At 37.7% G+C, this 15,951-nt stretch overlaps 2 protein-coding genes across 4 annotated transcripts; both read right to left on the bottom strand.

Annotated features, from left to right (window-relative positions):
• Positions 1-680: 680 nt before the first annotated feature.
• Positions 681-5,710, bottom strand: LOC128681094 (lysophosphatidylserine lipase ABHD12-like). Of its 3 annotated transcripts, none has more exons than XM_053764697.1 (10): positions 5,545-5,709; positions 5,137-5,264; positions 4,574-4,687; positions 4,002-4,130; positions 3,480-3,572; positions 3,096-3,230; positions 2,682-2,830; positions 2,077-2,244; positions 1,547-1,680; positions 681-792 (listed from the first exon to the last, which is right to left on the bottom strand). In XM_053764697.1, the coding sequence occupies exons 1-10, from the start codon at positions 5,550-5,552 to the stop codon at positions 735-737; spliced, it is 1,116 nt and encodes a 371-aa protein (XP_053620672.1). In that variant the 5' UTR covers positions 5,553-5,709; the 3' UTR covers positions 681-734. The 3 variants fall into 3 exon arrangements, with proteins under 3 accessions (XP_053620672.1, XP_053620673.1, XP_064292915.1); XM_053764698.2 differs by having other exon boundaries at positions 5,143-5,264; XM_064436845.1 differs by lacking the exon at positions 681-792 and having other exon boundaries at positions 1,542-1,680; positions 2,077-2,284; positions 5,545-5,710.
• Positions 5,711-6,637: 927 nt separating this feature from the next.
• LOC128681162 (lysophosphatidylserine lipase ABHD12-like) lies at positions 6,638-15,323 on the bottom strand. Its single transcript, XM_053764822.2, has 10 exons — positions 14,917-15,323; positions 13,683-13,801; positions 12,937-13,050; positions 12,072-12,209; positions 11,459-11,551; positions 9,379-9,528; positions 8,632-8,786; positions 8,104-8,271; positions 7,519-7,646; positions 6,638-6,973 (listed from the first exon to the last, which is right to left on the bottom strand). The coding sequence occupies exons 1-10, from the start codon at positions 14,964-14,966 to the stop codon at positions 6,949-6,951; spliced, it is 1,140 nt and encodes a 379-aa protein (XP_053620797.1). The 5' UTR covers positions 14,967-15,323; the 3' UTR covers positions 6,638-6,948.
• Positions 15,324-15,951: the final 628 nt, after the last annotated feature.

Raw genomic sequence — 15,951 nt, 5'->3', positions numbered from 1 at the left:
GATAAATTCAAATAAAGAATGTTTGATTCACACTCGGTTAATGAACAGGGGTAAGCAACATTTCTGTTGATTTTTTTTTTATTTTCAATATTTTTGGATGGTTACTTTATAAGTGTTTATATATGTATCGTATAATGCTCTAAATTTGGATGCATGCCTTACATTCTGAAAATAAATAGGTATCATTGGTAATTTTTTTTTTAGAATAAAAGGATGAAGTTTCAACCATGATACTTAATGTGCCAATCAGATTGATTTTGTCAGACACAATCAATTATATGATCATAGAAACTCTGAATCTAGGCCTAGGTAGCAAATCTTTCTGGTTCTAAATGTTTATTTATTCCTTTAAAAAATATTTATTTTTAAATTTATATCGAAATGCACCGAAACAGTTAACAACCCCAAAGTCGTACCTAGTATTTTTTTCGCCGGCTACCGTGCGCGGCGGCCAGCCTTTAATATCAAAAAGATTTATTGCTGGCCGGTAAAAAATTGTAGCGTTTAAATTATATTTAGTAAAAAAATATAAAAAAGCAGCTAAAATATTACCTTCAATTTGTACAATTAAATGACATAGGACCTCGTTGGTAGATTTTAAAAAAGGATTCTAACACGATTGAAATATAGCTTAAAGTATTTTAATTATGGTGTTATGGTGTTTGATTAAAAGATGTGCGCTCACTAAAATTAGTTTATTTTTGTGCTACGATTACATTAATATTTTAGAAAAATTAATGTGTGTTCTCGTTGGTCTGTGGCGGCGGCACTCCGATTTTTGTCAAAAAGTTCCTGAAAAAAAGTAGAACAAAAGTTAACTATATGGCATTGAGCAGTCCCAACATGAGACTACAAGACGTGAGATACCTGACGACCATTACTAAGACTCCGCTGTTCGTCGGTCTGTCACCACGCTGTATTTCCTGAACCGTGATAGTTAGACAATACAATTTTCACAAATTGTGAATTTCTGTTGCTGTCTGTGTTTTTACTGTCGAAATCGAAATCGAAATCGAGATCGAGATCGAGATCGAAATCGAAATCGAAATCGAAATCGTAATCGAAATCATATTTATTCATAAATTAGGCCTTCACACTTTTTCACGTCATATTCTAAATTAAATGATATTTACCAAAGCTACAAACTACTAGCATTTCGGAACGACCACTGCAGAGAAGAAACGCCGAAAGAAACTCAAACAGTGTTGGTCCCTATTGCGCCAGAAGGGCTTACCATTTTTTTCAATATAAATTTATGTATAATTTTTTTATCAGTAATATAACAATGTAAGTACATCATAAAGTACATGGTCAAAAGGTATACTGAAACATATTACGATTGTGATCAAAAGGAAAAAAAATAAAAATTAAAAATAATTAATCGGTAAGTCCGACTTTAAAATAATTAATCGATACTGTGATATTGTAAATTTTATGAATGACTCATTTCGGAAATGATTCCTTCCTCGTTGATCGTAACGACAGCGCGGCCGCAGCTCGCAGCGGTCAATACGTTCTGAGAACCACCAGCTACGAGAGTGAGTACCTGACGATGTTGTCGAGCGCGGGCGCGGCGCACAGGTTGTTGTGTCCGAGCCCGCAGCCGCGCTCGAACGACTGCAGCACGAGCGGCGCCGCGCGCGGATGCTGCGCGCGTGACTTCTCCAGCGTTTCGTGCAGCTGCCAGAATACGCACGCAGGTGAAGAACAGAGCAGTGAATCGTGAAATTCAATTAGTAAATATGTCAAATAACTGCCCCTATGTTTGCTGTGCCCTCGCAGGACGTCACTTGTGCTTATCTTCTGTCTATGTACCTAACATTTCAAACTTGTGTTTTGCAATAAATGAATCTGAACGTATTTCTGAATAGACACTTTAACACTACAAAGTTTCCCTAAAATTTCTAGATGTTTAATAAAATCGTGAATAGGCTATTCCCCCAACGTCATTGCAACAAAAAACGCAACAAAATTTACTAATATAGCTAATTACCCTAATTTATCAGTTTGATTTATCATTTTTCAGAACATTGTGAAAACTTTATTGTGATAAAACCGTGTCAATCAAAAAAGCACCTTAACAGAGAGCTCGTAGGGCACAACTTTGTCCCCCTTGGCGTGCAGGATGAGGATGGGCAGCGCAGGCACGGCCGTCAGGTACTGGTCCGTCGTGAACGAGTACTCCGACGAGTCGTTGAATGGCTTCACGAAGGTCTCCTTGTAGTACGGCAGCCAGGACACCAACTGGAACAATCAACATCTGTTTAAGGTCCAAAGGCCTCACCTAGCAGCACACTAACGCCGTCAACACATTTTTATCAATCTCTTTTATTTCCCAGCAAATAATAAAAACATTATCTTGACAATTGTGCCATGGCCTTAAATTAGTTTCTTTCGGCATTTCTTCTCAGCAGTGGTGGTTCCGAAATGCTCGAGTTTGTAGCTTTTTGAGATAATAAAAGTATTATATCCTACTAAAGTATGTTAATGTTTGTGTACGTGTATGTTTGTTACTCTTTCATGCGAAATCTATGCATATCATAGTCTAATCTACTGAATGGATTATTAAATTTGGTACACGGGTAGAATATAACCTGGAATAACATACAGGGTACTTTTTATCCCGAAAGTCAAGGGTTAATCGGCCCCAAAGCGCTGTCAATGAGAACAATATAGATCACCTTAGAGAACGGATGCTTCTCAATCTCCTCCATGAGGTTGTTGAAGGGCGCCTCCAGCACCAGCGCCGCCGGCTGCGGCAGCACCGGCACGCCCTGCTCCTCGCACAGTCTCGCCATGTTGGCCACTAAGTTTGATGCTATCGCTGTTCCTGATAACAAAGTAGCTGTTTAAAAAATATCAAAATCTATATTATCCTATTTCCTCTGACTTATAATGTATGAATCGAAGTAATTGCATTACTTCAATTCATACATAATCTGACAGCAAATTAGTATGACTACGAATCGGGAAGAAAATTAAGGTTCACATTCAAAATTCATTATTCAACTTGTGACGTCAAAAATGTATTTCAATCGAAGTCTGAGGTTCACTCTTAGGTATAGATATTGATTTATAATATGAAGGGTACATACCAAGCGAGTGTCCCCATATGATGACAGGGGGCCTATTCTCCGGGTCCAGGGAGTCGATGAGCCACGCGTACACGCACAGCGCGTCCTCCACCACACCGCGCTCCGTCGGCCGCACCGGCGTCGAGTCGCCGTAACCTTATGACATCAATAATTTTGTCAATTATTCATAGGCGTAGCTAGGTACGGCCAGAGACTTGCCCCCAAAGAGTTCGCTGGTAAACTGAAATTCTTTAAGAATTTTTGTTATGTATCTGTTAAGATTTACACCACCACTTTGCGTCCGAATAAATATTCAGTCTTCATTTAGCCGTTGTTTCATTGACACTTCCCTATCAAATATGTAAGAATTAAATGGATCACATAGAGCTGCGGAGAGTAGCAAACCTCTGTAGTCGAAGGTGATGACGTGGAAGTTAAGCCTCTGGAACACCTTGTACATCTGCAGGCGATGGGGCGACGCGCGGTGGTTGGAGTTACCTGCAATACGATGTTATCAATGTTACACTATTGAAGCAAATGCTGATTGAGAGGTCAAGACTTCCGACTGAGATCGAAAGGACCCTAGCTGGAAGTCTAGTCATGCCATATAAGTTTAAGTTTATACAGGAACGCTCGGAAGAGAAAGAGTTATCAAACATTGGCCTCAAAAGTGGGTGCCAGCAAAAGTGGATGGGTCTTAGAATAGGATCACTCTCACAGTAGATGACTTACGAGGCGACTAAGCGAGCATACCAATAACTTTGGTTGACGCCTGACGCCAACCCTCCCATAGCCAGACGGCCGGTTGTAAAATCTGATCTTCAAAATTGTGAGGTTTATATCTGGTTCCAGGCTTCTCACCGTCACAGTCCTGAATGCAAGCTGAACATGTGGAGATGAGAAAGAGAGAGAGAGAGAGTTACCAACCGTGGCAGTACAGCACTATAGGATTCCTGGTCCGCTGCAGCTGGATCTGGAGGGTGGGGTCGATGGTGGTGTAGTCTCTGATAACGAACATGTCGCGGAACAGGCAGCACGGCACGATGTGCCACACTCCTGGGAAAGGTTATGATTAATTACAAGCTTAGGTGGAATATTGCAGCTTAATTTTGAAGCAAATATCTTCGATCGATTAAGCACACATTTAGTGTGGATGACAATGTGTTGTTATAATAACCATGATCTGAACTCCTCAACGTCTAATAGCACTGACATGAAATTTTACACTTGTCTTTAGTTGTAATGGTGATGCATTTTTGTGATGCGGAAGACCTGATGGACCTGATGATGAATAAGGATCCGCTCCGCTTTTTTGCCACGCGTTGCGTGTAATAAGATGTCCTTGACAAAAATAAAAGCTTATCAATTACATCAAAAATGACAGGTTTATATAAGTTTTTTACAAGTCGGTTTAAATAAGTTTTTTTACAATCAGACCTGATCGCCAGTATCGAGGTTTGGCCGAAGCCATCATCCAAATCGCAATACAACGAGCTCACCGATTTTGATGGGGCATTGGTCCGCCTTGGAAGTGAACTGGATGCTGAAGTTGCGGCCGCCAATCACGTTGCAGCTGGCCGGATTCTCGTAGTCCAAATTACGGGGATAATTTACTGGACAAACAACCATTTAGTTCAACTTCACTTCTGAAACTACTATGAGTCAATACTCCCAAGAACATTTTGATGTAAGGTACTTCTATATCTACTTGTGGTATATCTCTTTCTTAGGTACGTACCTATACGTATAGACCAGGGCCTGATAAACTCTTAGGCTAATTAGCTACAGCCTAGGGCGCGAGGATCAGCTGGTGCTGAATCTGTACACATGCACTTTGATCTTGCATCATTGTACCCTAAATATGTCAACTAGACAGACCAAACAATAAAATAAAATGCAAATAGAACCGGCCGGAACCGGCATTTGAGATGGCGCATCATCATAATTAGCCTAGGGCGGTCAGAACTCTTGATGAGTCACTGATTTAGACTATGTCAACGTTGAAAGAGATAACAATACTTTGTACTGGCTCCAGTGCAAAATTAACTATCAATCGACATACACGTACTGCAGTTGGAGAAAACCATCTTCCTCTGCACACACTTGCTGTATTTGAACACGAGCGGCAGCACAGCCACCTGTACCACGAACAGGCTAGCGGTCACCGACGCACCGGTCATCAAAATAGTCCTGCCGATAACAGTCCCCTTCAATAATTTTATTAGCTAATGTCGGGTAGTATATTTTGCTATTTGAAAATATCAGGCGAAATTGTTTACAGAGTTTAGAAATCACCGCCCTACAAACCAGCCATCTACATCATGAATAGTATAATTATAGATTGCGTTATTTCAAACTAATCCCGTTATTACTTATATTTACCTCACATTATTAAACAGTGGAAGAAATAACATCCCAACTATGTAGTAATTCCCTTACAGCACTGACTCGTAAGGCATTGAGTACTTACCCAATCATTTTCTACTACTATTTTTGGCTCCTTATACTTAAATGTAGCGTTTTTATGCATTATTATTTTGTTTAGCAATTTTTTTGAACATTTTCAATTTTTATACAAAATAGGCATTTCGTAGACTATGGGGAGATTTTTCTAAATGACATTTTACGTCACGACAAGCACAGATTGATGTAAAGGGAACAAAATATAGTGCAGTATGATTGTACTACCACAGAGGAATAATTCTCGTGGTTTTGTCTATGACATAGCATAAGATACTTTTTACTTGCAAATACCAATGGAATAAAAACCGCGCGGTGGACCTCACCGTAAAACCCACCCCGGCAGAGGCCAACCACCACATATATAAGAACATTAATGTTCTTATATCTGTGTCTTCTAACACAAATATTATTTTTAATATTTCTAGAAAACCTGACAAAGTTGGGAATGAAATAAAAACAAATTCTAATAAAAATAATGGAATTTATTCAACTTAAAACAATAAATTACAGAGAGTATAAAAGCAGCATAAATTAATTATTAAATAATATAATATTATCACAATCTAACTGGGGCCTTTGGACGAATTAGACTTGATTACAATAAAACACAGAAAAACCAGTAAAAAGCGTTTCAAATTCATGGTTACATGGGCGTGTGGTTCCGTCCTAGAATAGCACCACATTATATCCTCCCGTGGATGTCGTACGAGGCGACTGAGGGACACATCGCGTAGGCAACTGATAGGGAAAAATAGCAACAGAGAGTATTGGTCAGGTGTTATATGATAGCCCTGAACGCAATTGGACATGCGAGAGATGAAAGAGATTTAATAAAGATATCAAGTGAAAAAGTAACATTATTACGAAATTAGAGGAATTTATAAATCGACGTAACGTTGAAAGAATAGTCGAAGTCATATACGGCAAAGAAATTACTATTGAAGGTTAGAAGCCATTTTGATATCACAATAACATCACAAACACAACGCCACGCGGTATGTATGAGACCCTATCATCAAGATATATATTACATTAAAACGACCTTGTACTCTTAAATATTTGCCAAATTTGGCAAATATTTAAGAGTACAAGGTCGTTTTGCGATAAAATAAGGCACATTTGATTTCTATGAAATCGCTACCTTTAACTATACAACCGAATGCAGAAAGTGTACAAAGAAAGTGTGAAATCATTTATGATAATAATCATTTCTCTACATTTACATCGAAACGATTAAATATTTTACAAGTAAATGTAGAATTTTCCGTAGCGGTTGTCAAAGCTCTGAAATTTTAATCTGCATTATTGTCTATAATGGAACGGATACTAGTGGAACGACCCCTAAAATTGGACAACTATATCGACGTAAGCTCGACACGAGTTTGTGACGAAGCGAAGCTCATTGCGCAGCTCATCTGTGGCTGTTCACAAAATCTCTGAAATAAAGACAATAAATCAATTAACTTTATGCTTCTTAACTGCATGGTTAATTTTGCAGTACGGAAATGCGCCTGATCATTTCATATATCGATTACGCATAAACTAGGTAACGTAGGCTTTGCTATTTAACTTTATTTTTGGCGTTTGTTACGCCATTATTACCAATACTTAGGTTTATTCAATAACTATAAACAAACGATCAATTACACATGTAAATTACATATAACTAGTTGCACCCCGGGGCTTCGCACCCGTGGCAAAATCGAGATAAAAAGTACCCCGTTGTTGTAATAGGTTATATTCTATCAGTGTATGTACTAAATTTCACAATTCCTCCAGAAGATTTTGCGTGAAAGAGTGACAAAAATACACACATAAATCCTCACAAACTTTCGCATTTACACTGTTAGTAGTATTAGTAGAAATGTAAAATCCTAATGTAAATGTTTCAATCGATTTTAAAATTGTTCTCATGAAAGATATAGTGCTGAAAAAACGACTGTTCTACGGTGTATTAAAATTCTGATGCAAACTGACTCACCCTACGACTTGCGGCAGATCTTGAGCGTTACAGATGTACTTGTGCCCCAGGTTCTGGTCGCGGGAGTACGAGTGCAGAGTGACGGCGGCGCCGGCGCCGGCGCGCGACGCCACCAGCGTGCGGTACAGCTGGGGATTATAAACTTGTAAGACAATCGTGTTACCATACCAATATTTATTATAAATTGTTTGTAATAAACAGAAATTTGGCACAGATACAGACGAACCTTCCGGAGTTATAACGGAACCCTTACAGGATCACCTTGTTGTCCGTTTGTCCGCCTGTCAAGGACCTTTTTCTCGGGAATGCGTACACGTATATAGATGAAATTTACATGAAATATCGAGGTCGATGGACCCAAGAAGCTGTGAAAAAAATGAAATATATAACCATTGTTGAAAATTTTGCAATTTCAGAGGAAACTCAAAAACCTAGAATGATGAAATTTAGCATGAACAATGTAGATAAATATCAATAACTTATATACAAAAATTTGCTATTTAAAACTATCAGGCGTCGTATCTTCTTTCGTAAGAGGGAACGCTATGAAACGTATAACCTAAAACTATCGCAGGCTATGCTCACCCGTTCTCCAACGACATAAGGCACAACTTGGTCATCCTTAGCGTGCAGGATGAGTATGGGAAGACTGTTCACTCTGGACAGGTGGCAGTCGGAGCGGAACGAGAAGCGCTCCGATTGGCGGAACGGAGCTATGAACGCGTAGTCGTAGTACGGCAGCCATTTTGCTAACTGGGGATAAATTAATACATACATTTCAACTATGAATTAAGTTTTTGGAAGTGTCACTTTTGACACAAGCTTTTATTGTTGTCAGAGAAATCTTACTGCATTCAATGTGTGACAAAAAACATGTCGGTGCAGTAAACCGTGGATAGTAGTTTAGTAGTGATCATAATCATTCATTGTCATCCAAACTAAACGTGTGTACAACATTTCTGAAGACAAAGATTCATTCAAATAGTCTGATAAGAACAGTAACTGAATACCGTGCGAAGTGGCGGAGAAAAGTAGGAAAGCGGATCCTGGGCTCCAACGCTCAATGGCTGCGGAAAACACAGGGAAACGCTCAGATGAGAGAGAAATACTAACCATGGTGAGAGGGTAGTTGGCGACCTCATCGGCCATGTTGTTGAAAGGCGCCTCCAGTATGAGTCCGCGAGGCTGCGGCAGCGGGGCGCGGCGGTCCTGAAGCTCGGCGGACAGGGAGTCCAGGTTGCCGAGTAGATTTGATGATATGCCCGTGCCTGTACCATTTGTAATATAGAAATAGAAATATGTTTCTTCGTAGCATCAAATAAGTACACAGAATAATAGGAAATTAACATATTCTATTTACAAGCTTTTATTTAACTTGTATAACTGTACATCGGGAAATATTCGTAGTTAGATAAGTACAACAATAGGACATCAAGCCACCCAAATTCATTGCAAATTGCAACCGTGTCACAAAGATCATATCAGTATGAATGAACAATGCGTAGTTTGTGTACGAGTGCTTTTATTTGCCGCAATCAAAAACCAGCAATATATTCCGAATCAGCCAAAGTTGGGCAAACTGTTTCGCGTTAATGTATAGCCGGCATTGGTACATAAAGTTTGCTACGAATAACAAGTGGATCTGACAACTAGCGGTGTCGACGCAAACGTAGGCAAGCGGATCTTGGGCTCCGATGCTCAACGGCTAAGGAAGAAATCGGGAATACGCCCAAATCAGAGAGAGAAAGAGATAAACTACAAAGACAGTGACCATATAATATATAATTTTTACCCTCCGAAGTTCTGTACTTAGAAAGGTTTGAAAGCTAAAATTGAAAACAAAGCAATCAAGTACATTACCCAGCGAGTGTCCCCAGACGAACAACGGCGGCGCCACATCATCACCGTCCCTGTAGCTGTCGAGAGTGTCGTGCAGCCAGCCGTACACCGCCAGCGAGTCCTCCACCACGCCTTGTTCGCTCGGAGTCAGGTTGGTGGAGTCTCCGTAACCTTTATACACATTTTACGCCTTTTCAAGGCATATGACATGACTTTTACAACTAAGTACCGCCATCTGTGGCGGTTGACACTTATCACTATCGAGTCGATTCGCAGTTAACCAATTACAATTAACAACAAATTCGCAACGACAACCACATCGCAATGTGATTGGCTCGATGCGTCTCACTTCGAAACGACTCGAGAGAGAATAGTATCGTCGTATTTCATGGTAGAAGGTAAATGATTGAAGTTTTTGACGTCTATCATTTAAAAACTTCCAAAATTTTTTTGGGTTAGTTTGTAATGCGTTCTCCGTTTTTTTTAATATAATTTGAATAACATTCCTGTGAAAGACCAAGACGGTTACAACAATCTCGAAGTAATTTAAACTCTAACTCGTCTCGAGGGTTTTTGAATTTTCGATATTTACGCCTTAATTTGTCTTTTTCAGCAAATCGTCTAATAAGGGCGGTATTATACCAAGGGGGATATTTAGATGATCTAAGTTGATATTTAGAAACAAGTTTTTCAATTACATTATTTATCTCAGTATAAAATATATTAGTCATTTCATCCACATGAACGGTATTTGAGAATTTTAGGGGCCAATCAATCCTTCTTAGCTCCTCCCTAACCGTAGGATAATTAGCACGGTAAAAGTTGAAATTGATTTGCGATTTCCTTGACAATAACTATATAGTAAAGTCAAGTGAAATATCGAGAGCAGGATGATGAGGACCTATATTAATTAAAGGACATAATGGCTTTTGCAGTGAAGAACTTTCAACGTTAGTTAATACTAAATCTAGCGTTCTATTCAAATCATTGCGAGTGTAATTTAACTGGTTTAGTTGATTCAAGCCAATAAAGTCAACAAGAGTATATCCAAGCGAATTATCATATTTTTTTGGTACCGTTGAACTAGTGTTATCGCCTGATGACCAAGAAATGTCTTTCAGATTAAAGTCGCCTGCTATTAGTACACAGTCCAATACAGAAGATACATTATCACGGAAACATTCAAAAATATTTTGCTTGGGATAAGGCATGTAAAAACAACAGATACCCAGTCTTTTAATATTTTGATTTTGTTCTTTAACATCTAACACTACCCATATGTCTTCGTTTAGTTTCCCAAGTATGAATACGAGATGACGTGTATTTCTTCATGACAGCAATGAGCACACCACCGCCACCCCCACTAGGTGATCTGTCCCTTCTAAAAACATTATAAAGCTGATCGATAAACTCCATGTCGTGTATTTCTGGTAACAGCCAAGTTTCAGTGAATATTATTACGTCGTTTAATTGTGATTAAAAATTTCTTGTCTTATTTTGTCTGTTTTAGTGCGCATTCCTCCATGATTTTGGTAGCAGATGTTGAATTTTGACGCTTGTATCCGCTAAGGCATTTCGAACTTATATTGAAAGTTAGCACATCCTGTTCAACTCGTCCACTGTCCGGATGTGCACAGCTGGGCTCGTTTCATCTTTCCGAACATATATTCGCCCATCACGCACCCATACAAACTTGTAATGCAACTCTTTTTCCTTGAGTCGCGCAGCTGCATGAAGCTGCTCATTTGACGGGCTCAGACGCTCGGAAACATAAACCCGAGGTCCTCCGCAACCTAAGTGGTGTGATTCCAGTTTTTCCTTAGTATTAGCCTTGTTGAACTTCGGTCGAACTTTAAAGTTTAAACTGTCGAAAATTAAAGTTTATTTTTCAAGAGGACCCTGGGCTTTGAGGCATCACAACCGCGAATGTAACTATGAACACGCATAGATGTACGACGTAACTATTCTTTAAATTGTTCCAATTTGAATTAATTAATTCTCCGTAAGAAAGTCATAACACTTCATAAACATTACAATAACTCAATATAAAAAGAGAAAACAAATTTTATGAACAGAACAATGAAACAAGGAAGCATCTCACCTCGATAGTCGAACGCTATTGTATGGTAATCCATTTTTTGGAAAAGTCTGTACAATAATATTCTGTGCGAGGCGGCGCGCGAGTTGGAGTTGCCTGGAACAAGGGGTGCAGATCAGCTTTCACGTAAGTAGGTACTAAAGTTGTCGAAAATTCGACAGTTTCACTATCAATTGTCCTGGAAAATAATTCATTCATCATCATTTTATTATTGCTCATCTAGCCTATAGTGCATTGCATATCGTTTCGGTCGATATGGCCTATCGAACCCACATCGAGGCAATATTATCGAATGAGTGCTAAGTTACAAAAAATATATTTCAGAAATTAGAGTTTCGATAGTATTTTGAATATCGATAATCTAATGCATTTCATTTAAAGTGATACATAATTGCACATTAGCGCCACCAACACATATTTACCAATTCCTTTTGTTCATTAGCGATAACCAAAAAATCCTCTTTCCAAATTATTCTACACTAGATAAAGAAATGTATTGCAAAGTATTATAGTTTTGCATTACATAATGTAGTCAAACTTTTACAAGCAGTAGCAGCCAATTTTTTATAACATAAACATTTAGACTATTTATAGCTGGATTATGAATGAACCTCACCATGACAGTATAATATCACAGGCGTCTTGGAGTTGGCGAGTTCCTTGTCCAGAATCTTGTTGAGTTCCTCCTTGTCCACTAGTTTGAACTTGTCTTGTAATCTCTCGTATACCGTTTTTGGTAAGATGTGCCATATTCCTGCGGATTAGATAATAAACTCTTCTATTAATGTGGAATGTAACACAATGATCTCCTGGGCGACGTTAATGGAGTGATTTGCCAATGTCTCGTGAAATGAAGACACTAGCTGATAAATAATCAATTTCATTTCCTCACGATGTTATTCTTCACCGGAAGCAAATGGTGATTGATGAAAACTACATCTAAATCAGATTGGTGTACAAACTCATGTCTGTTGAATACGGTTGCTTGGTGGCGCCACAAGAAAAGATAAAACACACAATTCCCCAGAATGTATTTACTTTGTAAGCAACAACTGTGACATATTCGAAATTTATATATGTATTACGGTGAAAACCAAACTATGGCGCGTTTGACTTTCTAATATCGCCATCTATGATTTGAACGAAGAATTACAACAAAATAAACAAAATCATATTTTCGCAAAATAACAATAAAGATTTTCAACATGTCTCACAAGTAAGATATGAACAAATGTTTCATTTATTTTCAAATATCGACAATATGTACTGTGAAGCATATTTACATGTAAAAGAAAATACAGACTTAACATACATTGCAAGTTACAACAGAAGCTAATAAACAGTTGGCTGGAAGAAATTGAATTTGCGATAAGTCCGCATTTGTTCTCATTTTTGTTGGAATACCTAGTTTGTAAGTTATGATTCCTCTATAATGGTGCTATGCAGAGTTCATCTATCTATCAACGTAATTAGACACTGACCAATCCTGACCGGACAGCCGTCGACCCGGGAGCTGTACTGGATGCGGATGTTGCGCGCGCCCTCCACGCCGCAGCTCGCCGGCTCCTCGTAGTCTATTTTCAGCGGCCATTGCACTGCATTACATTACTGTTTCATTATTTGCTTATTACGGGTATTATACGCGCTCGTACCTTTTATTAGTGCGCGTTTAATACTTGTATGAAGCAATGAATAATGAAATGCGAAAGTTTAAGATTAGTTATTACTGTACAGGCGCAATCTAGCCGCACACTAGCCCCACCATCACTTTTCACCAATTTATTTACTTAAAAAGTAAAAAGTCTTTTTTATTTGGAAAATAATTTATCAAGACCATTTTTTTATGTTTAGGTAAGAAATAAAAGAAATTAATAAAATATGTGACTTTGGCGGTAAAATACATTTCTCATAATAAAGAAGAGGGCAAACGTTGTGACGGACAAGGAGGTCAAAAGGATGGCAAGATGTCCATGTCTATCTAGACATGGAAGGATAACTCAAACAACAAGAATAAATTACAATGAAATGCATCTCTCATCCTGGCCTGTTGTCGGGTTTAGTATAACAATAAAGATATGTCACAAGATATATTTTACAAAACTTTTTTTTATTCTCTTAAATTAAACTTAACCCAAGAGCAAATTACCTTAGCCCTAACAGACGACCACTTTGAGAGCCGCTGGTCTAAAACTAACTTACAAACCAGCTAGTGTGAAGGTGGCCTTACCAAAGTTAAGAAAGACGATGGTCCGCCGGAAGGTCTCGCAGTACTTGAAGATGAGAGGCACCACCGCCACGTGGATCACAAACAGCCCCGCGGATATCGACGCGCCCAGCAGCAGCACCCTGCGATGATCAAATTTATTTCATTACTAGCGACCTGTCTCGGCTTTGTTCGGGTAAATTACTAGCATTTGTCCGCGTGAATTTTCTACGGCAACAGTTAGGTACCCTATGTTCTTCTTCGTACTTCAAACTACATCTATGCAAAATTTCAAAAAGATTGGTTGAATAGGTAAAGTGTAACGGTGAAAGTGTAACAAACTCACTTTCTTGATTTTACCTTGGAGACTCGTAAGGTATAATACAAAAGTTGGCATTTTATTAATTTCATAGTTCAACATGACAAATGTTTAGTGTCGATAAATGTTATAATTCACTATTGCTACTTTTTCATTGACGGCAAGGGCATAGTTTTGAAATATTTATATGCTTTTTTATAAGTTTACTAGCCTGTCCTGGCGGTTTTCATAACTTACTACCAAAAGGTAGCATTGTCACAAAGCCAAATTTCATCAAAATCCATAGTTGTAGAGTTTATTTTATCTTTACCAAAATATAAGTATTCTCTTGACATTACTATGAATAAATCTTACATGGATTTGGAAAAAAATAAATCTTTCAAGCTTATTGAGACTGTGGCAAGTTATCAACACCTTGGAATGTTGAATTTTTATTGTTTCATTGTTATGGGCTGCAAATGTTAACTAGGTATGTATTTTGTTTTTCATTGTGAAATTGTGACTGGGACGAAAATAATCATTTATTTTCATTATGCTACAAGCTTTTATTTAACTTGCAATGTATTATGTAACTATGTTCAGCTAGAATTTTGCAAATCAATTTGGAAGTATTTTGATTTCTTTATCTGATTGAGATGAAATTTTGTATACACAATTAGTTTGATTATTGATTGTATTTTTATGACATTTATTAATCAACTTAATCTGCACAGCAGTTAACTTGTATATGGAGCGACTAATGGGAGAAAGTATTTCTTAAACAGAAATATTTTTATTATTTTTCTTTCAATTCTAATTGGTCTCGTTATATGTATACTATTTAAGGGAATAGACTCTTCACAGAGTTACCAATATCCTTATTAACCAAAGCATGTTCAGACCTTATTAGAGAAAATAAACGCTTAAATAAAATTACTTAATATTAATAAAAATACTTACGCAGTAACGTGTAAGATCACAGATAATATAATTCCTGTTTTGTCTACCATTATTTCAAATGCTGCGATATAATGAGAAAACAACAACGCAAAATAAGGCTATTTCTATAAAACAGATGCTTTAAATATCGTAAAAACTAATAATGCATAAATCAATGGAATATTTATACAGGAAAACACACAACGAATGTAATTAAATACGGGCAAAAAAATACTACACAAAACAGTGACGCAGTGAGATCAGAACCAAACTAACATAATTTATTTTTTTACGTAACACATCCAATAGATGTATAATCAAGGTGAAATAATATTTTATGAATAAAAATATTAGGTACGTTAATGATGATTAAATTCAAAATGAGCAAGCAAAAAATTAAACCTTCGAACTTTTGACATTTAACGAGGAAGGTGCAAGTTGATGTCAAGATGACATACCACTGACAAATCGTATCTTTCTTTTTTCTTTTTTTCTTTGTGGCAATCAAACTTCTTCAATAGAGCTTATTTATGCCAGTGTCGATTTACATTGTTATTGGAATCTTAAATATCTTTCTCTGCCATTCTTGCTTAGAACTTACCGTACTGATATATGGTACTACCAGATGGCGCGTATTGATGAAAGACTGTGAGACGTTGGTGGTGTCTTTTTAGCCAGGTGTTTTAGCTAATGGTGCAGTAATGTAAACTTACTTAATAACCACAGAACCACAGTTACTAACTATAAACTCGAATATGTATGACTGGTTGTGCTTTGAAAATGTTCAAGTCGTATCGTTCTATCCTTGAATTGTCGCCACAGTACTCTTGATAATTTTTATTTTATGAACTTCAAACATAAAAGGGGATGAATACGAATGTGGTTGGATGGAGAGGAAGACGAAGACCAGATAACCAGAAAAGATGGAAGGAGATCCTGCGGAAAGATAATGAAAGTATTCAATGTAAATGAAAGTGTGACAGGAAACAGTTGTGGAAGGAAAATAAAATATGCGCCAACTCTATTTAAAATGCGATTTGGTAAGGTGCAAAAAGA

The sequence above is a fragment of the Plodia interpunctella genome, chromosome 26, assembly GCF_027563975.2.
Source record: "Plodia interpunctella isolate USDA-ARS_2022_Savannah chromosome 26, ilPloInte3.2, whole genome shotgun sequence".
NCBI lineage: Eukaryota > Metazoa > Arthropoda > Insecta > Lepidoptera > Pyralidae > Plodia > Plodia interpunctella.
Note: the sequence above shows the minus strand (reverse complement) of the source record. Positions and strands in the feature narration are given on the sequence as shown.

Bases quoted from the DNA above. Each gene is read 5' to 3' on its own strand.
- LOC128681094 (XM_053764697.1), bottom strand. The intron at 2,245-2,681 runs GTGATCTATATT...TGATTGTTCCAG, and splicing joins AGAAGCATCCGTTCTCTAAG to TTGGTGTCCTGGCTGCCGTA. The intron at 793-1,546 runs GTACTCACTCTC...ACTTTTTTTCAG, and splicing joins GCGCTCGACAACATCGTCAG to GAACTTTTTGACAAAAATCG.
- LOC128681162 (XM_053764822.2), bottom strand. From the start codon at position 14,966: ATGGTAGACAAAACAGGAATTATATTATCTGTGATCTTACACGTTACT. The intron at 8,272-8,631 runs GTTAGTATTTCT...ATTTATCCCCAG, and splicing joins CCAACTACCCTCTCACCATG to TTAGCAAAATGGCTGCCGTA. The intron at 7,647-8,103 runs GTGAGCATAGCC...TATAATCCCCAG, and splicing joins CTTATGTCGTTGGAGAACGG to CTGTACCGCACGCTGGTGGC.